The 24,710-nt window shown below is 39.0% G+C and overlaps 1 protein-coding gene across 2 annotated transcripts in view; it reads right to left on the reverse strand.

The window, feature by feature from the left end:
• Positions 1 to 24,710, reverse strand: part of EPB41L4B (erythrocyte membrane protein band 4.1 like 4B) — a 167,678-nt gene that overhangs the window by 97,747 nt on the left and 45,221 nt on the right. For both annotated transcript variants that reach the window (XM_058833180.1, XM_058833179.1), the window contains exons 2-6: positions 19,420 to 19,524; positions 9,235 to 9,277; positions 6,993 to 7,071; positions 3,565 to 3,609; positions 2,801 to 2,853 (exon numbers count right to left, since the gene is read on the reverse strand). In XM_058833180.1, the coding sequence (XP_058689163.1) occupies positions 2,801 to 2,853; positions 3,565 to 3,609; positions 6,993 to 7,071; positions 9,235 to 9,277; positions 19,420 to 19,524 (325 nt within the window). The remainder of the gene's footprint in view (positions 1 to 2,800; positions 2,854 to 3,564; positions 3,610 to 6,992; positions 7,072 to 9,234; positions 9,278 to 19,419; positions 19,525 to 24,710) is intronic.

The following is a 24,710-nucleotide window of genomic DNA, read 5'->3' on the forward strand; positions in this document are numbered from 1 at the left end:
CATAGTGAGTTACAGTATTATCATCTCTGTTAAAGAAAAGGACAGAGATATCTCAGCTCTGTGGCTGTTTCATCAAAGCTGGAAGCCTATTTAACACAAATATTACTAAGAATTACTGGCAGCCTAGTCTCCAGTACACAACAGAGAGCTACAGCAAACACATCAGCAAGGAGGACATCGAGGGGAGAGAAAAAGGCAAAGATCTGAAGTTTGATGCATTGCCAACCATCTAGGAAAAACATAGGAGATTTCTCTACTACCTGAGAGAGACGGTTGACTGAGGCACGAAGGTTGACTGTGCCGTAAAGAGGATGTGTAGGGATGAGAAGAATCATGAGCTTGTAGGACAGATGACACAGAGAAGCTCAGGCAGCAATATTAGGTAGGAGAAAAATACCATCCTTGTTTCTCCACAGCTGCACTCACTCTTTATTCATTTTCAGGTGAACAAACTATGGTATCTTTTTGATCTCTGTTAATAGGTCTCCAGCATAAGAGTCAGTCAGAGACTGCCAGCTCCCTGCACAGGGCTGGAGGGCAGAGGAAGAAGGGGCTGCCACAGACTCTATGAGGATGCTGTCGCTGCTGGGCTGGAACTCTACTCCCTGAATGGCTCAGCACCACTAATATTTTGCAACACAAGGGCACGGCAGAGGACCCATCTCCTCATTTGCATCTTCATGACATGCTTTGGCATGCATCTTCTCTGCCCTTTTTTGGGGGAGGTGGAAGGTGGGGCAGGCACATGTACCTAGCACATGTATATACAGTATCTGTGTTCTTCAAAAAATAACTGGGGGTACATTTTCAAAAGGGTGTCTCCTAGAAAGTTTTTGAAAACTCCAAAAATGTATTTACTTTTAAATATATGTCTGACTCTTTTATATGGAGGGATGAAAAAGTTTCCAGCATCCCATGAAGATGTCTTATGATTAGAACTGAAAATTGGACATGTGAGAAAACATTTTCCTTTTCAATTTAATTAGCAGCTTCAAAAGTTTATCTGGTTAAACACTAAGACCATGCACCACTAATGAGGTAGTTAAAAACTAACTGAAACAGTGAGAACTCAAGTTTGACAGGTTCTGCAGATAATCCCTGTAAGTGAAGCATAATATTATGTATCTGCTTCATGTTACCCCATACTACAAACCAATGTTACTTGCTACAGAATCTCCTTCAGCTCAGACTACTAATGCCTAAATAGCAATTCATAGCTTTTTTCCTCACTCTTAGGAAAGGCACACTAAGGAGCAAGACTGCATTTTACAGAGAAAATGTAACCCACTGAGGAGGGAATAATTGACATTTCTTTATACTTTTCTGCCTAATTAGGTCAATAAAATGTCAATAAAATGTAGCAAACTTTACACCAAAAATGCTTATTATTATGTATGTCAGCAAAGAGAATTAGTTGCAACAATGAAATAATTTTGGACAAGCTTATTGTAATGATGTCAAAATAGTGGAAAACTGAAACAAAAAAAGCAAGAAAGCATAAAAGCGTGTTCCCCAGACAGCAGCAAAGAGTATTAGTTTTGGTAGATAGCTGGACACATCATAAACATGATGGACAGCTATTGTATTGCATTTACACAGTAATCACAGGTGTCAGTACTACCCAAAATATTGAGGCATCAACCTATTATTCTTTGCTTGGTCCTCCTTGCTTGGACCAGATGTGAGGTTACCGGAGCTTTTATCTGTGGAAACGTAAGCAACAGATCAAATTCGGGCTCTGCATTTCCTCCACCTCAAAAACACAAACAGAGCCTGCCTTCAGCAGTTCTTTGCACACCTGACAAATCAGCTGTGCCAACTGGTACAGTAAAACTACCTTAAGATTTACACCTATTGCTGCTTGGAGCTGAATTCCCAGTTTTGCCTGTCAAGTCCCTCTAGAACCACTGAGTTAATTCCACTGCTGTATTAAACCAAGTGACTCTGCCTAAGCTCTCTGTGTGTCACGGCCCAACCACCAGTGAAACAGGAAGAGAGTTTTTAATTTCAATTAATTTTGCTGCTGATATGCTTAGATTGGTCCAGATCACTGCACTTTCTTTTATGCAAAAATGAACTTGATTTGAGCTTCAGTACAAAAACTTCCTCCCCATCTGCAAAACAAATGGCTCAAAATGGAACAAATATTTATATTAACATGCTTGCAGCAACACAAAAACCACATTGTCCTACAATAACATAATGAAACCCAGCGTACTGGAATTGCCTTTACATAGTGAAATTTCTGCTCCTGCCACAGAAGTGATATTAGTTCTTAATATCCCGTGTAATTCCCTCCTCTCCAGTACCTGCCACTCCCTCCCTCCTGTCCTGTAACTATCTCCTGAGTCACCCACTGTGGAGGCTTCCTCTCCCAGGCACTGTTGAGGCAGCAGGAAGCCCAAATTCACAGGCACCCACATCCCACAAACTGTGTGAAGGGCCAGCTGGCTCTTCAGGCTCAAGTGGTAACACTTGTGCACGCACCACAGCTTCTCCCTCAGTAGGGAGCTATTTTGGGTCTTTCTTCCCTGATCAGCCCTGGGTTTCCATGAAACTTTTGCATAGCCATGGTTTAGAGTCTCCCTCCCCATACCAAGTGTGCTGATATTGGCTAATATAGTTCAGAAGTTATGAATGGAGGCAAGCCAAGAAAGTGATCTCTCTAAAATTCTTCTTCCTGAGTAAAAGAATGGCATTTATATATGATCAGTGAGAATGCATTAGTAACAAAGGAAAAGAAACCATTAGGTGAGATTTTTAATGAATTAGGACAAACCACTTTTGAAAGATTGCATACCTTGAAGACACAGAGCTGCTAGTTCAACAGCAGTTTCGTAAGGGCATTTCAGTCTTAAAAACAAAACAAAAAACAAAACTATAAAAAACATCTCTCTTGTCAATGAATTCCTCTAGCAATAAAGGTAAAAAGAAGCTTGATGCAAAACCCAGAAACACTGACTTCCACAAACTACTAATTCTATGAAACACCTACAATTACTTTTTACTTGTATATGATTGTTTCCTAGGTTGGTACATTCTGATTAGCATTAAACATGTTACACTTCACCATAAAACAAGTTTGAACTAACAGAGAAAATGCTAAATCAACTAAGGAACCATTTTTGCTTTAACACTGCATTTTAGAATATATGAGTTTGAGGATTTTTGTTTCTGTAATTTAAAAAAAAATAGTGCAGGTGTGAATGAATATTGGTCGGGGTAAGACAAAAAAAGCACAAAATATTTTTGCAGAGTTGACCTGAACAAAAAGTGTTGCACTTCAACTTTCTCATACTCTATTTCACCCACCATACTGAAAAAATGTAGCAAGCCCAAGTTACATTTTCAAGTCATAAAACCCAGGACAGTTTTTGCTCTCTTTAAACATTTCCATCACCTGATCAATCCATCAAAATCTTTACCCACTCTATTTGTCAGTAATATTGTCATGATGCACACGAAGTCCCATGTGTCTGTATTCTAAAGAAAATCAAAATGCACTAGGAGATTAACTATTATAAATTCTTTCAATTACAGCTGTAAGTGTAAAAAGGTACTTACTTCCCTGAAAGAATGTCTTGCCGGAGCTGTAATACAAACAGGTACCTGACAAATAAAAATTCAGAACAAAAGTAATTACAGTGGCATCCTTCTAGTTCCATTGGCTGGAAGAATACCCCAATTCACTGCGTAGTAACAGCAATTTGAGTAACTTGGTCTTTACAAAAAAGGCCCTTTGGGATCACACAGATACACCCTGCAAGCTTCAAAGCTCCCACAGCTTTCACTAAAATCAAAGAAAAGCACATTTTTTGTCCACTGGTTGTGTTCAGGACAATGTCCAAAGTCTTGCTATTTAGGATGTGCTCTATCTGAGCATACACCACAGCAACCCAAATGTTACTAACACTCCAGTGTTCTCCTAAACTTGGGTCTTACCTAATTCAGGCAGGAATTGAACTACAGTATCTAAAAATGAAACACAGATAAAGGCATGTAGGCTTCAGGGCTGCTTTTTTCAAACACAAATGCAGAACATGGAAAAAGTCCAAATTGGGGAAAAGGAAAGGTTCATACCAAAATATCACTTAAAAATAGCAGAGAAGTTCTGAATAAAAGAATTCCATAGAGCTCACACATTTATTTAATAAGCCAAGTAGGAATTTACAGCCTTCAAACTGTTGAGATATTTTGAGCTGTGACTTTGCTAACCCTCATGTATGCTTCACTGACACCACTCAGGGGGGGCTCTGAGGCATGCACAACTGCCCTGGGTCATGCAAGGGGTGGGTAGAGCACAGGAAGGCACAGGCAGGCTCTGCACTGCTCTGGACACTGTGAAGTGAGGCTTGCAAATATGAGTGATCCAAGAGAAGAAAGCATAAAGCACTCCTGCAAGCCCACTAAATGCAAGCATAAACCTTTTCCATCTTCACAAATCATAGAAAGACAAAGTGCTTTTGTTTTTCAACACACAGGACGTGCAGTGAATGCTGTGAAGGACAAACAGTTGGAATCAGACAGGGAAACAGAAATGAAAAGGAAGATTAGGATTTCTCATGGTAACACTAGAGCAGAATTTCATTTATCCATGTTAGCTCTTTGTTACATCTCTGATTCACATACTTGGCTGATACTTGCCAACCAAATCTGGGTATCTGCATGTGTAGATTAAGGGTAGACAAGCATACTCCCTGTTCTTATTGATAGCCCAGATGACTTAGAATCCCATGAACTCTTCTAAATTTGCAAGAAGTCTCTGGGCAATGCTCCTATCAGTGTCAGGAGGCTTGTGCAGTGCTGCAGCCCCGCTCTGGTAGGTATGGTTTACCTTTGTTCCTTTTCTGTGCACAGGCTGACAAACAGTGGCATCACAATTGCTGCTACTTCATCAAAATACCTTAGAAAACTCTCCATGACACACAAGTACAGACATGTTCTTCTAACTAAATTAACTAATCAGGTCACACACAAGTGATAGATGTTTTCTGAAACACACTGTATTTCAACTGTGTTTTTAAACTGAAGAAAAGACAGAGCAGGTGAAGGGTTTTAATGCTTCCCAATACTGTGTTAATTATGAGAATACGATGTTTGTAGCTTCACTAGAAATTTAAGTCTACTAGAAAGTACATCTCCAGAAGTAATTTTGAACACCCCCTACCTGGAAAGTTCTAATACTGTTATGGTTGATGATGATTTTTCTTCTACTTGGAATAATTTTGATTATATAAATAATATATATAAATTGAGTTATTAATCTTCAATTTTCACTCAACATGCTACATGGAAAATATGATTCAACAACTAGGATAAAGACTCTCAAAAAAACCTCCATAAATCAAAAGAATTTAAAATTTAAGAACTATAAAATTCTTAAATTCAAAGTTACTTTCCCAAAAAAAAAAAAAAAAAGAAAAAAAGGCACCCAAATTTTTCTTACACATTTTCACTCGTAGTGGTCTTCTGTCAAGCTTATAATTAAAAGAAGTTGTTCACAACACTGAATATTTAGCTGACTAAAGTGTTTTTCTAATTAAAATAGTCTTCTGAAATGTCACCTTTCAGCAATAATTAGATCACAAGGCATCAGAGGTTAATACTTTCAGACAAAATGTCTTACTTGATCACAGCAATGATCACATAGTTCAGAAACCCAGTCTCACAGTGACTAGGATCATATGCTTCAGAGCATCAAGCAAGAAATCTTGTGGTAGACAGTAATGCAATAATTTGACCACAGGGGAAATGTAATACTTGTCAGACATGCACCCTGATGTATGAAGACTTACATCAATTTCCAGAAAACACATATTATTCCTACTAATTTAACTGCATTTTCTCATTAGAGATGTCCATAAATCATCCAGATTTTTGGATTCTCTTAAGATCTTATACTCAGCTACATAAGTGGCGGGATTTCTGCAAGTTAATTATACATTCTATGGGAATATGCCCTTTTATAGAATTATCACTCCTGGACTAAATTGATAATGGATAAAGACCCTATGTCTGTATCATGAGGTGGTCACAATTAGCCCTTTAATCTCAGGCAGTGAAAAAACCCATGGTCGGCACAGCAGACAGCGAAGGAGACAGTAATCATTTGCCTGCAGGCATAAGTTTAATGTAAACATCACATGCACATGAACTACAACAATCAACCACCTTTAAACACCTTAGGCTGATTAGGAGTACACTGATTATTGCCAAGCAAATTAGAAGACACAGAAAGTGCCTACGGTGAGAGGCAGAACAAAAGAAAAGATAAAATAACATTAAGATAGATGACTACTATACAGAGAAGACACAGAGTAAGCAGATACAAAAGATAAGTAAACCCTTTCCTACAGCTGCTCCTTTCCCAGCTTTCAGAATACCCTGTGAACCAAGGTGCTGTGGACCCTGCAAGGTACAGGTCCACAGAAAGAGGCCCAGCAGATTGAAACAAAAGAGTTTCAGATATTTGTACAGTGACTTTATACAGGCTTCTGCTTCACAGAGAACCAAGAGGAAACAGAAGCCATTCAATCAAGCATTAACCCAGAGCTCAAGCTGACTATTCCCACAATTCTCTACCCTTGGTACCATTATTAAATCACCCTCAAGTGTCAGGGCAGGAGGAACAAAGCAGGCCACTGGCATTTTAGCAGGACATAATGGAGAACCCTCTCAGAGGACGGCAGGTATCAAAGAGCAGGTGTCTCCCAGCTGCAGCCCTCCCCACCCAACACTGCCTTTCTTTGCCATCTTCAAAGCACCAAAACACAGCATCTCCTCCTACACACTGACATGCTTGGAGAGGCCCAAGAATGCCTTCTGGCAGCATACAAAAATGAAGAAAGAAACACATGTTTCTCTGACAGTAGGAAAACACCTAAGAAGGCAAACAAAACGACCACTCAGTAAGAAAGCTCGAACCACCTGCTTACAATACCCCACGTGCCTTAGATGTCTTAATTTCCCCATCAGCCATGCACAGTTCCTACCTTGTAAACTCTTCGTGCAGGTTGTTCGGTTCTGATGAGTAGTACTTAATTCGAAAATGCAACGTGTACGGAGGTCCAACTGCAAACGCAGAGATTGTAAATGGGGAAAAAAGGTTTATACTCATTGCAGTCCTGCTAAGGCAGAAAAGTCAGCACACCACCTCACAACCCAAGAAACACAAAATTAATTACATTTTTCAAATTCCTCAAAGACAATATTTCACGTTTTTCTAAATTTAAAAATGCATGCAACAAACCAAAAAAATAGACAATTACCATACTTTATGATACTAATTAATTTAAATTTATCAAGGCAATAGTCCATTCGGCAAACACCTTTTTGTCCTAAGAGGAGTGCCTCACAGCACGCTGTGAATGACAGCAAATTCCAGGTACACTGCCTGTTTCTGGACCCAGGGAGAAAGGGAAGGAAGAGGGAAGGAGAAGGTGAAGCTCCTTCTTACCAGGTGCAAACACTACTCCAAAAAACCTCCCCCACCCATGACTGAAACACATGCATGAGAAAATGTGAGATAAATAGGGTGAAAAGAAGTCTTCTGCTGGAGAAGACTCTGGAAGGCACCCACGAACACAGAGAGGTAAAAAATTCCATGGGGTTGCAAGAATTGCGTTTCCTTGTAACACAGATAATAGCAAGTTATTCAGCCACCATGAAACTGTGACCAAGGCATTCTTATCTGCTTAGCCCTTATCTTCCAACTGCTTGCTGATGTATTAATTGACAGAAAAATTACTTTTCTACACTTTTCTAAAGTCTTCCATAACACTACATCAACATAGTAAACATGTGCCTCTTAATGATCCTTCTCCTAAATGATATGCAGCTAAAATTCAGGTAACTAGAGCTTTGATTCTGTCTCCGGGTACAGCTCCTGTAAGTCAGGTTATAGCACCCTGAGCTCACAGTTCTGCACCACCAGTGAGGTCTGCATAGGTGAGCTAAGGACTTGGAAAAAAGAGCAGTGGGCAACATCCATTTTGAAAGAGAAATTCTTCATAAAGCATCTTCTAAATGCAAGGTAAAGGAAAGTAACCTGTAGTGAGTCAGACCTTTACAACACCCAACAAACTGCTTCCTTCTTAGGCATTTCTCAGAGCCAGGATTGACCAAATGCTTTCTAAAACAGGCCCTTCACAGATTAAGAACACAAAAACATGCAACTAAACTGGCTGAAGGTGTTACAGAATCACTAATTTTCTAGGAGAAAAAGACAAAGCTATTAGAGAAAGTGCAGCTGCAAATCAGTTAATCACTTAAAGTAAAGCAGTCTGTGACATGATGATGAAAACCAAACAGCAAAAACCCATAACAGCTATCTTCACCATGGATTCTAGCAGGCTGACAACCACACACCACGGGGTGACAGCAAACTATCCTAAAGGCCTTTGAAGAACTCCACTATTTACAAAAATACTCTAGATATTTGGGTACTTATCAAAAAGAAAGGCAAAGCACCACTGAAGCAATCAGGTCCTATCTTTGTGAGGTCGTCCAAGGGTGTCAAAAATTTCCTTGAAAAATACATTTTAATCTCACAGAAGCCATGTCTTCACGGCCCATGACTGCTGCCAACTGCAGTATTGTAACAAAACACATTAATGCCAACGCTGCACTGTGCCCAAGCCTGCAACCTGATTATCAAAGATCCTGGAGCTAATTCCATGCCTTAGACAATTTTCACAGAAAACTCAGTGGCCCAACCCAACCTTTCCATCCAAAGCTACCTTTGATAAAACAGCAGCTATTTCAGAACTGCATTTGACAAAACAGCAGGTATTTCTGTTAGTTTTACATCTAAGATAATAATCTGGGAAAAAAAAAAATTAAAAATTAATCATTACACAATGCAGTATTTTCCATTCACTCTCTGAAAGAAATTGCAGGATATCTGTTCTGGATCAGAAGCAGTGACAAGAACTGCGATCTGTGTCCAGGCAACCTAATTTCACAGATCAGACTGAAATTACCTGGCAACCTACCCGGTGCCTCAGACAAACAGCACAGGTTTAACAAGGGCTTCTGAAGTCTGGGGTACTGCTCAATAAGTGCTCTTGCATTTAGACATAATACAGTCAGCCAATTACCCATTAAGTTAAAACTATTTCCTAATAAATATTTATTTTAAAGGCCATATTTAAACATTCTCTATCATGTTCTAATACACTAAATTCAAATTCTTTAGGAAGTAACAAAATAAACAGGCAGAGACATAGTACTTACTTTTTATTTGCTTCTTAATGAATTTTGAATGGTCCAACCAGTGCTAAAAAAAGAAAATCCAAACTTAAAAGTAGTTCCATTTCAAGATTTTTTTGACTCCATAAACTGATTGCAATAAAATTTGACAGAAATCTCTTATACGGAAATATTGCCATATTTACTTTCTAACTTCTGTTAAAGTGTTTATTGGCATATTTAATAATTTCCCCTCCTCCACATGGGAAAGTTTGATTTTTAAATTCATCAGTACTGCCAGGCAAGCCACTCTTCCAGAGAAGAGACTTCAAAATCCAAGGGCACACAGCGGTGGTGGGTAAGGAAGGCACCCTTTTGCCCAAAACCCCTGAGTTTCAGCCTCCTTTAAACGTCTGTTTAATGGTGACGTTCCAGATCCTGCACTATCCACTGCTCCACAGCCAAGTTTTTTCCAAGGTAGGGATGGAGACTTAACCCCACTAAAAGCATTTGAGAAACACTGATGTATACCCCCCCCCTCCCTTTTAAACTAAGGCAGAAGATCTGGAATAGTGCAACAATGATGACAAAAACATATGATTCCCAGCAAAGTTTACGCACTCTCTTGTCAGTGTAAGCTGCATCTACAGAAAGGCAGCAATAAACACAATCTGGTATAAATTTAGCTTAAATCTTTGACAGTCTCTGCTCAATGTCCTACAGACGCCTGCAATCTTATTTGAAGCAACTCCATGCTTCTGTCATACAAAATGATGAGAGTTTTACATTTCCTTGAAATAAATGTTTTTCTATCTTTACATATTTTTTAAAATTATAAACTAAGTACTATAAAACAAAATCTTCGGGAAAAAAACCCTCTTCTTTCTTTCCTAAAGCATTAATGTTTCCAGAAAAAGGACAATTCCTCAATGACTGCTTATCATTACACCAACACCAAGCTACAATGGTTAAATAAATATGAAAAATTATGTTGTCTAGTAATACTGGTATTTATTTACTAAGTATGTTCTAAATCAAGGCAAAAATTTATCACAGATATCACAGGTAGATGTGTACAAATCAAAAGTCTGACAGCTTATGACCCTTAAGGCAAGTAAATCTCACAAGAAGTAGAAAGAGAAAGGGAACAATGATTCTGAAAGCGATTTTATTTGCAGGAGACTTGCAAGTCTCCCTTAGGTGAGGTTGCCAAGAAATCCATTCTTATAATCTCTAATCTGGTAGAAATGTCTACCAGAATGGAAATAAAATATTACAGCAGCTCATATAAATGCATTCCTTAGAGTTTCAAGTAATTTACTTTGTCTCTACTTTGCTTTCTTATGAAAAATTACAGCTTTGTGAAATCTCAAATTTTTGATATGGAAAAAAATATCAACATTGAAACTTAGGCTTTTTTTTTTTTTTTAACCGGAATTATATAAGTCTGTTACTTTCACAGCTTCAGGGCAGATTAATTTTTTATTCTTCATGTACCTAGCTATGAAAATGTCTTTCTATTCAATATTTATTTTGGCTAAAGAAAAGCCCCTTAAAGACCAATATAATGAATGCATTAAAAGAAAAGTTTAGCTTCATGTAAAAAAACATCTATAATACATGCTAAAAACTCCTGTTAGTACCATGTTCTGGAACAAGCACTGCACAGCCTGAACTATAATAATTCCCAGTGAAAAACCAGCTGACAGTTCCTTTCCTGGCATGTGGTCTTTAAGGTACATTAAAGCTCAAATAAGAGTAAGTTTCAAACTGATTGTTTGCAAGTGCAAATTCTTCAAATAATGGCTAAAAGAATACCTAACAAGACTCCAGAAACCACTTGTGCAGATCATTAACTGAGACCAGCTTAGACAGAAAACCATCGTCACTCTCTGCACCTAAGCAGCCAGAGGCAGACAGCTCCAGGAGATAAAGCACAGCAAGCACTGAAGTCACCTCTCTTCAGAAGCACCAGTGAGCTGCTGTTTTAGCCCCATCCCACTCTACACATCAAGTGTGAGATGTGCCACCACACGGATCATAAATACAAAGACGGAGGTAGGGCACGGGCTGACAGTGTTATTGGCCCAGAGCTCTCAGGCCTGGAAGTTTTCATGCAGTTTTATGAACCAACTCCAATTTCAAAGCCAGATATTTTGTGCAATTTCTGTGAAAATCAAGCTGAATTTCAACACTTCTTTGCCTCAGATAATGTCAGAGGGCTTCTTCACACTGTGTACCACACCAGCTTTCCAAATGTCCCTCTGAGCTGAAAAAAAGAATCAAAGCATTCTAGCTAAAGCCTAAAATAGGTTTGGGCTTGGCTACATACTGCTTGCTGACTCAGTTATAAGGAAGTGAAAGCAATGAATTCTGAAGTCTCACTAGGAAGCTGAATAAAACCAGAGGAACCTTGCTCTCTCAGCACCTAAGACTATAGCTCTGCCTATCTTTTGCTTTGGCTAAACAACCATACATCATTTCAGGATCTGAACTCAGCAAAGAAACTTAACTGTGGATCTCACAGCGTAGGACCGAGACTGACCAGACTCATTTCAACCATACATCACCTTAATCCCCGTATCCTGTCTGGACTCAGAAATATCAGTGCAGAACAAGGAAGAGGAAAGGGATTAATTGCTTTAGGACCGTGTTATGATAGGAAGACAGTGTCTAAGTTTACCCATAATGAGGGAAGAAAAACTCAAATGTGATCAAACTGCAGGTAATCAGAATTCTATGATTATGCCAGAACAGAACAAGTAGTTCAGCTGGAAGGGACCTACAATGACCATCTAGTCCACTGCCTGACCACTTAATGTTATTAATGGCATTATCCAAACACCTTTTAAGACTGACAGGCTTGGGACATCAATTACTTCTCTAGGAAGCCTGTTCCAGTGTTTGACAACCCTCTTGATAAAGAAACGCTTCCTGATGTGCACTCTGAACTTCCCCTGATGCAGCTTTGAATCATTCCCAGGCATCCTTTCATTGGATACCAGGGAGGAGAGCTCAGCACCCCCCTCTCCCACCATCAGCTGCAGAGACCGCTGTGGTGCCCCCCTTTAATTCTGTCAGATAAACTGGAAGGTCAAATGCTAGACTAACTTCCATTTATTCCTCTTTAATCTCAACAAAATTTCTTTGCTCTATCAAACAAATAATGCTTCCTATGATATTAACTGACAACACAGTAGCCATTGACTGGGACTCGTGTTGAAAACAAACACCAATGAATTCCACACGAAAGAAACACCATTTAAAAAGTAATTTCTTAAAATAGTGGAAGCATGTATTTATCTCAATACGGCCTCCTGTTGATCACTCATTTTATTGAAGTGAAGAAGGAAAAATAAGTACTTAACATTTCCTACTATTGGTAGCAGCCAATATTTTCTCAAAATAGATATACAGCACGGGAAAGATATATTTGTGTCGAGATACAGCAGATAAACTACAGCTGCTAAAGCAGTCAACTTATAAGGACTGTGTGAGTGCCAAATGAAAACTGAAAGGAGGATTTCCACAGGCTGACACAATCCCATCACACACCTGAGCTTTGCAAATTCCACCACCTCTCTACTTGCTTCCTAAAAGAATGAAAATTCCTTGTCTTGATTTATACAGCCCTCAAAGGTGACCTGAAAAGGAAAAAAATTGCATTTGACCCTTTTTGGTTTGCTTTCTTTGCTAGTTTAAAATGCATGAAGAACATATTGAATAGACTGTTACTCCTTATGCTTATTTATGTATTTAACTATCAGTTAGAGGAAGCTGATTTTCACTGGAAGCTTTATTTGCCCTCTGAAAAACATTGGTTTAATGCTTTCTCAAGTCGTGCCTGGAGGTACAGAAGAGAAAACATGCTCAACGATCAAGTTCAGAAAAGAAGGTGTGCTTAACAAAAGCTGGCACCTTTAAAACCAAAAGTCAAAAACCAATTATTCCTTCAGCTGTCTTCTTTTCTGGTTTCCTAGGCACCTGAATCCTACCAAGCTGCTTGCCATTACTCAAACAACCTTCTAAAGCAGAGAGGTTAAAAAATGCATGTATCACATGGAGGAAGGAATCACCAAAAAATCAAGTCAATAAAAATTCTACCCACCAAACCACAGTTTGGGGATTTCTCTACATTTACAGATTTAAAAGGGAGCAAAGGAGTGGAAGTCCTCTTTTCTTTCGCAGGTCACCTTTCAGCATTATTACGATAATAACAGAAAACCAAATGGGAACTGGGGTTATGTAGAAACTCAGGGAGTACATAAACATAAACTTAGAAACAGGATAATCTCCCAAGAGTTCACAGCTTGAAACAATGAGCTATTGTTCTCATGTTTCTCTAATCCCTCCTAGAAAGCTATGCTCCTCTAGAAAATGAAGGCTCACCTGACTGGTGACTTCAGCTGCCTACAAAAAGGCTGTCAAGAAGATGATCAACACTTCTCAGAGGTATTCCGTGGCAGAAGGGTGAGTGGCACCAGAGTCAGGAGAAATCCCAGCTAGACAGAAAGACTGTCACCATGAGGCTGTTCAGACAAAGTACAGGTGCCCAGAAGGACTGTGAAGCCACCATCCTTGAGGGTATCAAACATGACTGAACAAAGCCCCAAGAAACCAGATACAACTGAGGCTGCTATGAGGAGCTTGGACAGAGACACCTGTGGTAGTTTAGCAATGCTGTCCAGCAGCAGAAGGGCAGATGGAGCTCTGATGAAGCTCTAGATTGTGATCTTGGGAAGTACAAGGCCAAAGATTCCAACTCCAGAGATGTGAGGGCACTGGTCAGCCTTAATGGGTATTAACTAGCACTAGCACCTTCACATATTGTGTGGCATTCATGGAAATCTGGCCTGTCCCAGTCTGAGTCAGCACAGAGCCATCTCAGAAACATCCTGATAAATGGTGTGGTTTAACTGCAGACTAGATAAACTAACCAAGAATAATAGAGATATATATATGGACATCCTTCAAGACCATTAGCCTATCCTAATTCATATCCATGTGATAACCAAAGAATATTTTGTTTTGCAGACTTGATGTGACTGAGGTAAAACACAGAATTATATAAAAATTATATAAAAACCTTGCCTGGTCTAGTATATTTCTCGTTAGATTTAGTTTACAGACAATGAAAGCTGATACCACTCCAGATCAATTCTAGCAGTTTACTTTTAATTTTGATGCCTATGTCCAAACATTCAAAAATAAACTGAAAGGATTTGTAACAAGTAGGTAACAAATCGGACTAAATCTGTGGAAGAAAACTGAGAAAACCACTTCAGCTTATGCTCCTACTACATACAAAGACAAAAGAAACCAGCACAAACTGCTGTCCTGGAGAGAATTCTTTACACTCAGGAGACAGGTGCAGAAGCATCACTGACAGCATCACAACCACCTGCCCTGTATGCCTGCTTCTCAAGTCTGTTATAGAAAAATGTCCTCCCAAAACAACAGGTTCTACTGGAAGACTAAAGACTGGAATCTGTTAGTGTTTTGGTGTCTTCCACCAAGTGTTCACAAACCACAACACAGACTTGGACAGCCCCAGCTGGAAGTGTTCCACATTCATCAGGTGTTCTGCATCACTGTGGAGTCAGCCACACTGCCTCGTCCAGTTACTGAACTGGCATTCCTATCACGGCCACTATTAGACACTGAAGCAGTGAGTGCTACAGGATGTTCTACAGCTTTTGGGACCCTCCATCTGTGACTGGTAATTTTTGTTCTTGGCTACAATCCACAGACACACGTCAGCAAAATCCACAGTCCCAAAGTGCTCATAATCCAGAGGAACAAGAGAGATTCAGGAAGGGGAAACTGAGTCACAGAGGAAAGTCACAGCTTTTTCATGGGGAAAAGAGTGTTTCTAACAGTAGCAGGAAAGGAAACACTTAGCATCGTCAAAATATTTACCATTTGCCCTTCTTTCCCACATCCAGCATATTGAAAATAAGGCTTGTCCCTATTTTCTTCTTCATGAAAACTTGTTAAAATATTAAGAAGTACAAAAGGAAGAAGACTCCCAGATATCACACCATGAGGCTAATTGACTGGTTTGAACTGCTCATTTTTCCACATCCCTCTAATCTTAAGAAGTCACAGCAGTAATATCAAAAGCAGCAGCTGAAAAAGCCCGATCAATGAGCCCTTTAAAGAAAATTCAGATAGATACAGCAGAGGCAGTCATAATGAACCAAGGCCCTACAAGTCCCCGACCCAATACCTGCTGAAACATCCAGGAATCTAGTTCTTGATGTGTAGAAGAAACAAAGGTATTTTTATTATTTGTTGTTCAGCTTGCTTCCTACCTGCTCCCCAGCACTGTTGAAATCCTTTGTCATGAGTCATACATGATCCTGACTCTCCCAAAAAAATCCAGCCAGAAGGCTGAGGTGAGAATCTCAGTGTCAGAATCAGTGCACACTGCTGCTGGTCCGGCCCACTCTGGGAAACACAGTTCTGGCCATGTTTTTTCCCCTACTTTTCTACTTGGAGCAATTGCTTTCATGAAAGCCTATTTCACTTCTATGCAATCTTCTTCATGTCCTCCCTCCATTGTCTTCTCACTCCTTGCATCACAACCCAATTTAGAAATTGGTCAATTCTGAGAAGTTCAGATACAAACATGGTTTACCAGGACAATTCACTGAAGACTGGTCCTGGCACTCATCTTCCCAGAGAACCCTCGTTCCCACCATAGCTATGAGCACCTGCAGGAGGCACAGGGTGTCCTCACACATCAGTCTTGCTGTACCCATGCTGTAAATCCAGTGCTCCCCAACGTGCCAGATACACAGTGTGCAACCACACAGCCTCAAAATGGTTCAACTGGCTGCAGAGCATGGCTGGGAAAGGCTGTTCCATACAGACCTTCTTTAATTGAAGGGGTCTTTGTACCCCTTAGAGATCAGATATAAAGGACTTAAACAACTCGGAAGATCACTGAAAGAGACATGGGAGAAAAGGGGCATTTTATTTCTTCTGCTTCCATCCATTCCCAGAGATAACAGCAATTCATTTGCATGAGCTAAAAAAATAAATAGAATTCAGAGATTTATCTTAAAAATTCTTCCCCCTCAATTACTCTGTAATTGTTCTTGTAAGCAGAAACAAAATCATGATAGAAGCAAGCAAATTCCAAGCTAATAAACGTGGACAATCCTTCAATTACGAATTCTTGTAGAACACAGGAGTGGGGCTGGGAGGGTATCCATGTTCTGGCATCACAGGACAGAGAATTGGAACAAAGAATGCAACTGTAGAAATGGAGATATCTAAATCTTAAGAGACCCTATAAAATATGAAGCTCACAAGGAGCTGTTAACCACAGAAAGCCTTCATTTTATTAAGATGATTTAGAGATTTAGAATAAGAGACAAAGAAAGGACACTTCTGGATAGAAAACGAATAAGCATTAGCTACCAACAGTCAAAAAATAAATGTCAAATACCCAAACCAACCATAGAATACACTGCACACAACCAGTTTCTACCAAGATCAATGAAATACTTCCTTGTGGCAACTGAACTTCAATAGTATGGTCTCCCAAGATTTTATTATTGCTATCACTAACCTCAGCTGAAGCTTTCAAGGCCTCCTGTTTTGTTAGAAAACACAGATGGTAGTAAAAGTAACTAAAAACCCAATAAGCTTTGCATTTTCTCTAAACCACTGCAGAGACCTCCTACATCAGAGTGACACCCTTCAATCACCCCAAGCACAACTTTTCTGTTGTAGTTATGTAACAGCTAGAATAAGAAATTGTTTTCTTGTATTATAATATTTCTACTTCTAGAGTTAATAGCAAGTAACTCAAAATGCAACAGTACACCAAGTTTTTAGAATAAACTATTAGATGATTATCTACATCCTTTCATCCTTCTGCATCCTTCTGATAGGTATCTTCAAAGAGCACAAGACACAAACTAATGCAGAGTTCACTGAATAGGCAACACAGCATTTTCTGCATTATTGCTGACATCTTGCTTTTTACAGCTTTATGTGGGGTTTTTGTATTAAAAATAAGCTGTTCAAACAAAGTATTTTCTCTTTCAAAGCAGATAAACTCTAATCATGATTTTGTTTTCTAAATCACAGCTATCAACACTGCTTGTCCCAACTCTTTGGCAAAGTTACACAACTGCAGGAAATACAGTGCATGCAAAAGCAGCTGGCCTTGAAGCACACAGAAGCAATCTCCACTATTCAAAGACTATTTTGTGCTCCCATACTTGTAATGGTGGCTTAAAGATGTTTAGCCTTTAACTACACATATTAAAGACAAAAGCTTAGAGCCTCAAAGGGGTTTGCACACAACTTTAATCTCCCAGTCCCCCACTTGGCATCGTGTGTCTGGGCTGGCACTAAGCAGAAGCCCACGGAGCCTATGGATTAATTGCTGTGAAAACGAAGAGAGCAGGTCACAAGTTCAAAAGACGAAGGAAGGCTGGTAGAGCATGGAACCTTTTGGCACTGGGTGCTGGGCAAGATAAAAGCTTGTGCACTGAAGTTCTCTAAGCTCTGCTCTCTGCTCAGCTTGAGACAGACAGAAAAAAAACAAAATCCAAGTAAGAGCTTTTGGCCTTACACTTCAGTGAAGGTAAAGAACTTTGCCCTCAACACTCCTCTTAATTCAGGAAAGCCCTGCAACCAGAGTTGGCTTTCTTCAGACCCCCTTAGCAGCTGTTCAGAGTCCTTATCCCTCTTGTAACTATAGATACATCATGCACTTCCCTCCTTAACAGAACAAAGAAACAGCACACAAACAAAGCTAAAACACTTGCATGTATAGGCACATTTTGCCATCAACACCAGTGAGACAGCTACATACAGAAGACATAGCTACTCACATCTACATCTTTCTTATCAGTCAAAAGAGCCCTTCAGTTTCGCAAACATACAAGAAAATGAGTTTTCCCAGCTTCCTCAGCCCAGCTTTTGGCTGATCTGCCCTCATTCTTGCTGAGAAAGGATATTTCACTCTATTTTTCCGCTTCCCTTCTTTCAAAACATTATGGAACTCCTTGCTAGGTAACTCTTCCTAGATGTCAAATTCCCAGTTGGATGATCTGGCAATCAGTGACAACATAATGTGTTTTCCCCATTATAAGGTGGCTCTGTGCTATTAGCTGTGTCCTTATAATCAGATCCATCATAAAAGTACACCCAATTTACTTATTAGAAATTTTATCAGGAGCATACCTAAACCACCTAAAAATCCCAAACCCACTATGGACATACTTCATTCAAAACATCAGTTTTCAGTGATATTAACTTAAATTAATTTAGACATCAGGATAATGTTTAAATAGATTAATACCACTTCTCCCCAAACCCACTTCTTCCAGTATCAAGTCATTACAGTAAATGGACAGGCTTCCTGTTTGTTGTTTATAAAGTGACTGGTAAAACACAGATGATAATGCAGCTGCTTCAACACTGATCCATCCTTTGACCCAAGCTTGTTAGAGAAGAAAGCTGAGAATTCTGGGATGATGAACTTTGAACCTATACTTCCCAGGATGTCAATATTGCTGCTACATTTTCTCATTATTTTTCTGTATTATCCCAGAAAAGACATTTTCTGTTGCTTCATGGAAGAAAACATTTACGAACTGACCAGAGAGCACTAAAAGAAACGTTTATTTTCCAAATACGCATATTTTCTATCCACAGTGTAGGTTTTTGTCAAACTTCCTGTTCACACAGAGTGAGCAGACAAAGGAGAAGGTTAAATATATGTCAATAAAGTGTAATCATAATGCTGTAGTCTTTTAACCCTATCCTATTAATATATCTAATTTAGATCTGTAAATATTTTTTTTAGATTTATTTTAACTGTAGATACTGGAGGTCCTTATATAAGGAAGAAAAGGAGAACCTTTAGCTAAAACTTGTTGCTCTTGCAAATGAATCTCAACCTACAAAGTAACACAACGTGCATGGAACAGCAGAGAAAGAAAATTTACAAGAAATGCTTGCTTTCAAAACGTTTTCAATACCATGAGTCTACTAACCATAAAGTACATTTTCCTTTACCCACATTCACTGTTTTTTTTTAACTTGTATGCAATCAAGTCACATGCATGGAGCTTTATGTGCACAAACCAAACATGGCATCACTTGTTTCAGCAGTACATCCCCCAATGCCAACATCCCTCCATGGAACTGCACCAGCAACACAAACTACTGCAAAACATAAAAATCAACTGAAGTTATACTCACTGTAATTTGGGAAGCATCCATGAATTGCAGGCCAAAGTAATCCGTTTCTACAAGGTCCAGATGATACACAATCTGGTCAAACAACTCCTGTCCCTTTGCATTTTTCTGTAAAAGAAAAAGAAAATGCGTTTTTTTAAACTGGTTAGTGTGGGTTTGTTTGGGTGTGTTTCTTTTCAAGTTCAAATGAATGAGAAGAGATACACAAAGGAAAATAGTATCAAAATAGAAATTCTATTTATTCTGAAGAATTGCATTGACATTTCTTTTTATTTTCCTCACGAAACAGAGTGAGATGCAGTTCTTGTATGCAGCTATTCTAACAGCGTCAGATTTCACTCTGAAAGAAAACTTTCTAAGTTCTTCATAACTGAAAATATACAAGAGAAAGGGAAGGCTTATGCCCTACAAGTGTCGTAAGTCACAGAGCCATCATTTTGTATCCCAGGAAGTCAGATTCTCCCAGAAAATCTTGCTTAACACACTGCCTGAAATCTGCTGGCCATCAACAGCAACTGCAGTCATGCAGTGTCACACCACCACTGAAGCTGCAAAACAAATTCTGGACAGCCTGAATACTCGAAGAGCACTGTGAAGAAAATCAATGGGATTTGATAAGAATCATTTATATTGCCAATTCCCATCATATTTACTGCCTTTAAATGAAGAAACAAACAAGGGCCAAAATAGCTGTAAATCTTACTTAGCATGCCCTCTGAAACATGCAGGCATGGAAATAACAACTAAAACCCAAGCTGGACTACAGGTAAGGGTGGAAAACTTAGCAATTCTCAAAGGTTAGGCTGCATTGGCCTGGGTACTTATTTTGAGGTTAAGGCAAGAATTTAGATACTAAATCTTCAACACTAGAAAACCAAAATTTGAAGACTACAGGTGGGTAAAAGGAAAAGACAGTAACAAACCAACTTTTCATGCAAACCCTGTTGAGTTACTTGGGGAAGAAAGTTTTCAAGTTCTTGAGCAAAATCACCCCTTGGCCAAAAATACATGAGATGATCATAAATGTGAGTCAGAGACTGAAGCTGTACTTTATACAGTGAAGTACTGATCAGGATCCACTTTTGTGACTGCTGTCCCTCTTACAACTTTAAGGATTTTTTTTTTAATTTTTTTATGTTTTGAAAATAACATATTAGGCATTTCCACTTTACCCCAAAATGTAGCAAAATTCACAGAGTTAAGCATTCAGTTCCTTTAGTTCAGGCTTCTGCACAAAGGCAGCATCAATCATAACATGCAGAACTCCTAAAAACGGTTTTCTTCAACAATAGACAAGATGATAAGTTACACCTCTATTTTACCAAGAAGGTCAAGCAAGCTCAGGTATAGGTAGAAAATTTTATTTAAGTTGTATTTTTTGAGGTTTTTTAAACTAACAAAACAGCAGAATAGAAATTGAATAATCAAATTTCAAGAGAAGAATTAGGAACTCCATTAAAACAAGCTGCATAAAAGCTTGATACCAACATTAATTTGTCATTATAAGATACTGTTTCATTATTTTGAAAGGAGGAAGAGGTGGATAATAGACATTCTTAACCAAATTTCAACATTCTGTTAAAGGCAGATGAGAATACAATGGGTTCTTGAAACAGCACATTGCTAAGGAATCATCATCTTTACTTATACAATAGTTGTTATAAACTGAACAAAAATTATCCAGAACATATTTTCTCATATGTAATAAAATCAGCACTTGTTAAAAGAAGCCAAACCAAAGCACAACAAAATTTAAACAGACTTTGCTTAAGTGAGGGAGGAGAAAACCCTCAAAAGCAATAAAAAGAGAAAAAGCAGAACATGAAAAATTCAAAACATAGGAAGAATGCACTTGATGTCCTGCTCTGCTCATGGTTGCTTGCTTTATGGCATTAACTACCAGTATATGTTTATCTTCCACTGCCACACATGCAATAGAAACCAGAGAGAGCACGCTCCACCTTCTCCACCCAAGTAGTAGTTAATGTTTAACATATGTTACATGCAGAATGGATCTGTGCTGCACAGCTAGACCATAAAATGCAGTATTACACACATAGCTCAGGAGATGGTAACATTTAACTTGTCACTAAATAAGCTTTCCCAGTAACTTGTACCACTTAAATGATAAAGCTGCTGCAGCCAACAAATTGCTGACAAAAAACTTTCTTTGAGATGTTGTGCTTCAGGGGGAGATAAAATTGATTAATTCCTTTCCTCTACTAACAGTAAAGGATGACCTGTTCTTCTTTCTTCTGCATCATCACTGACTGACAACCCAGCAGGTCAGATTGTGGATTGATAAATTAACGTGCGTTGAATGAAATGGGTGGAATAGGCAAAATAGAAGGCTTTTTCCTTTGGCATTACATATACGTGATAGTGGTCTCTAAAGCAAAAAATGTCTGTATTACAATAAACTTTTGATTTTCACCATATTTTTCTTCTCCCCTCCTTCTAGACAAAACAGTAGCTAAAAACATGTTTCCCCTTTCAAAATCTGATACCACATAAAGACTAGAAAATGATGTACAGTAAAATTTTAAGAGTAGATCTAATAATCTGGAATTTAATAAATCACACTCTCTCTACAGACTTTTGACTTGTGCTTATTTCCTGAAGATACATCTAAAAACCCCCAACCATAAACTAAAAACATTTTACAGTCATACATTGCTATGGTTCAGAAGTATCAGATATAAATGGCCAGCATAACTTATATCTCACAAAATGAAGTACACAGCACCAACTAGTATGCATGTACTAGTATACAGAGTTCCTATTTTGTTAGTATGGAAGTTAGTATAATTTGGAACAGCGATGTAAGAAAAGTTACAAAACCTCATGTTGGCTTGGTTTTTTTTTTTTTGTTTTTGTTGGGTCTTTTTGTCTTGCTTTCTGTTTTGATAGTGTTTTCTTTTGGGTTTGTGAGTTTGCATTTGTTTTGTTTTGAAACATCAAATAAAGCACTGCCAGTTTCTGATGAAGCGTTCCTTGGAACTCAGGAGAACTTGTGTGGGCACCATGAAACCTCACAGGCAAGCACTGGGAGGGTGGGCATGAAATGTTCAGCTTACAAACAAAACTACAGCTTCAACCTAAGGTAAAACTGAATTAGTATGAGGCAGGCACTTAATGAAACACAAAGACTGAATTACATTTGCAGACTGGGAACCTCCCTGATAATGTGCAATCGCTGAGAAAAAGGAAAAAAAATTTCTCACATCAGTCATCCCTGTTCTACCTAACGGTTTTGTCCACTCTGATTCATTAAAGCCATTATCAAATAGATCCCCGTATCATCTCCCTTGGGATCATGAATCACACTCAGAGAGAATTCTTATGTTAAATAAGGACTCACTGCAAATCCTACCAGAACTCCAACTGGGATGGGTATAAAGCACCTTGCACAGCCACAGTGACAGCTGCATGGCCCACATTTCAAGTAGGCTACATTTTTGGCTGCCAGAGAGTTCCCAGTTTCAGGAAATCTACGGAAATTCTTGCCAGCTAAAAACAAAACAAAGATTAACTTCTCTAATTAGAAACTCTTCCAGACTTGACAGGGAAATAGGCAAGAGTTTTTAATGTGCTTCTGGTAGACACGAAGGAAAGAGAAAATTGCTCAGCCAAGGACACTTTACACCAAATGGCCCTGTCTAAACAAGCTGATTAGTGTTGATTTTAGCTATTCCAGAGCTATTTTCAAAGGTTTTTGCCAAAGGGCATGAAAAGTGGACGTACAAGCCAGAAAAGTCCCATTTTAGTGCAGACACAGTGCAAGGATGCCACTGATCACTCCTAGAGTACATACAAGCAAAGCTGGGGAGCTCCTGTCCACACATTCCCCAAACCCAAGTGCAGTTACTTGAACCCAAGTGGAGAGGCTGAAATTCTTGAGTCATATTAGAGACCTCAGACTACAGGGCTACAAACAAACTATTAACAGACTGTAGAAATAGCTGAAGCACTGCTTGGGAAAACAACCTGTCAAAAAGGCCAAGTGGTGCATGAAATAGCCTGCCAGCTGACAAAATGACAACCAAAATTAAGGAAAATAAGCTACTGCCGAGAGAAAAGTCAAAGGCAGTTAACTTTCCAATCAAAGCAAATGTGTCCCAAACTGAATAATAGTGAGTAGCAACAGCAATTTGTACAAAAGGTAGTACACACTTTCTGTTTTGAAAGAAAGCACAATATTATGTATTTTGCGATATGCTAAATATTTTTGCAGAGTGCTATGGTCTCATGGTCACTGATTTCAGGTCTGAGCTTCTAGTAAATTCTTAAAAGCACCTTTGTAGCTAATAAGTCTCACCTCTACAGGCCTGATACTGCACCAGCATTTCCTCACCTTGGCACCTCCTGAAAACAGAGTAGCTCGGTATGTCCTCTTACACCTGAACTGTTATTAACTCAATTTTCAAACCTATAGCTCATTTTCAAACCTAAGGCTTTATCTGCTGGCCATACTGCTTAGCAGTGAGAATTCACTTTGCCTTTTAACAGTCACTGGCAGTGCTGTCTCCAAGTGTTTCAGACAGGCTAAACATGCATAAAAGCCATCTGTGCTTCTAATTAGCCTGGACTCCTGGTGCTCAGTTATCATCTGTCCTTAACTTGCTTTCTTCTGGATAGTCAAGCCCTCAGTTGCTCAAACACATTCAGCTGTACTGAAAGCAAACAGTAGTTCCATAATTTTAAGCACAAAAATGAAACTCTTCTACATTCTTATAAATCAAGGGTATCTAACAGCTTTAGCCAAGTACACATTGGAGGCCTTGGCTGGGCTTGCAAAAGCTGCACTGAAAACCCTGTTTATCCATCCCAGCACTGCTGCTAGAGGCAGTATTACCAAAGTATTGCCAAAGTATTGCCCAAGTATTGTCCACTGCCACCCAGAAAGGACACTCTGGCAGAGGCCAGCTGCAAACCCTGGTGACTGTCCCACCCTCCTCTGGGGATCTAATGAGCAGATTCATAAGAGTGGGCGAAGAGTTGCATATTTTTGTGCTTGAAATCATGCAAATAATACTTTATTTTCATAAAATCAGAGCTAATTGAAGAAAAGGAAGTTATTTACTAACACATCATACTTCCATGAGGCTGGCTAACTTGCTTAGGCCGCAATGAAGATGTCTGGTTATTTTCTTACCAGCCTGGCTTAAATTTTCAGTTCTGGCTACAAGCTCACTTGAAAATGCGACACTGTTCAAATAACCATTAAGCCTCTCACCCTGTCATGGCAGTAACACCAGTACTGCTTCAGAGCCTGCTACTGCATGCAAATGATG

This window comes from Poecile atricapillus, chromosome 2, assembly GCF_030490865.1.
Source record: "Poecile atricapillus isolate bPoeAtr1 chromosome 2, bPoeAtr1.hap1, whole genome shotgun sequence".
NCBI classification, from domain to species: Eukaryota; Metazoa; Chordata; class Aves; order Passeriformes; family Paridae; genus Poecile; species Poecile atricapillus.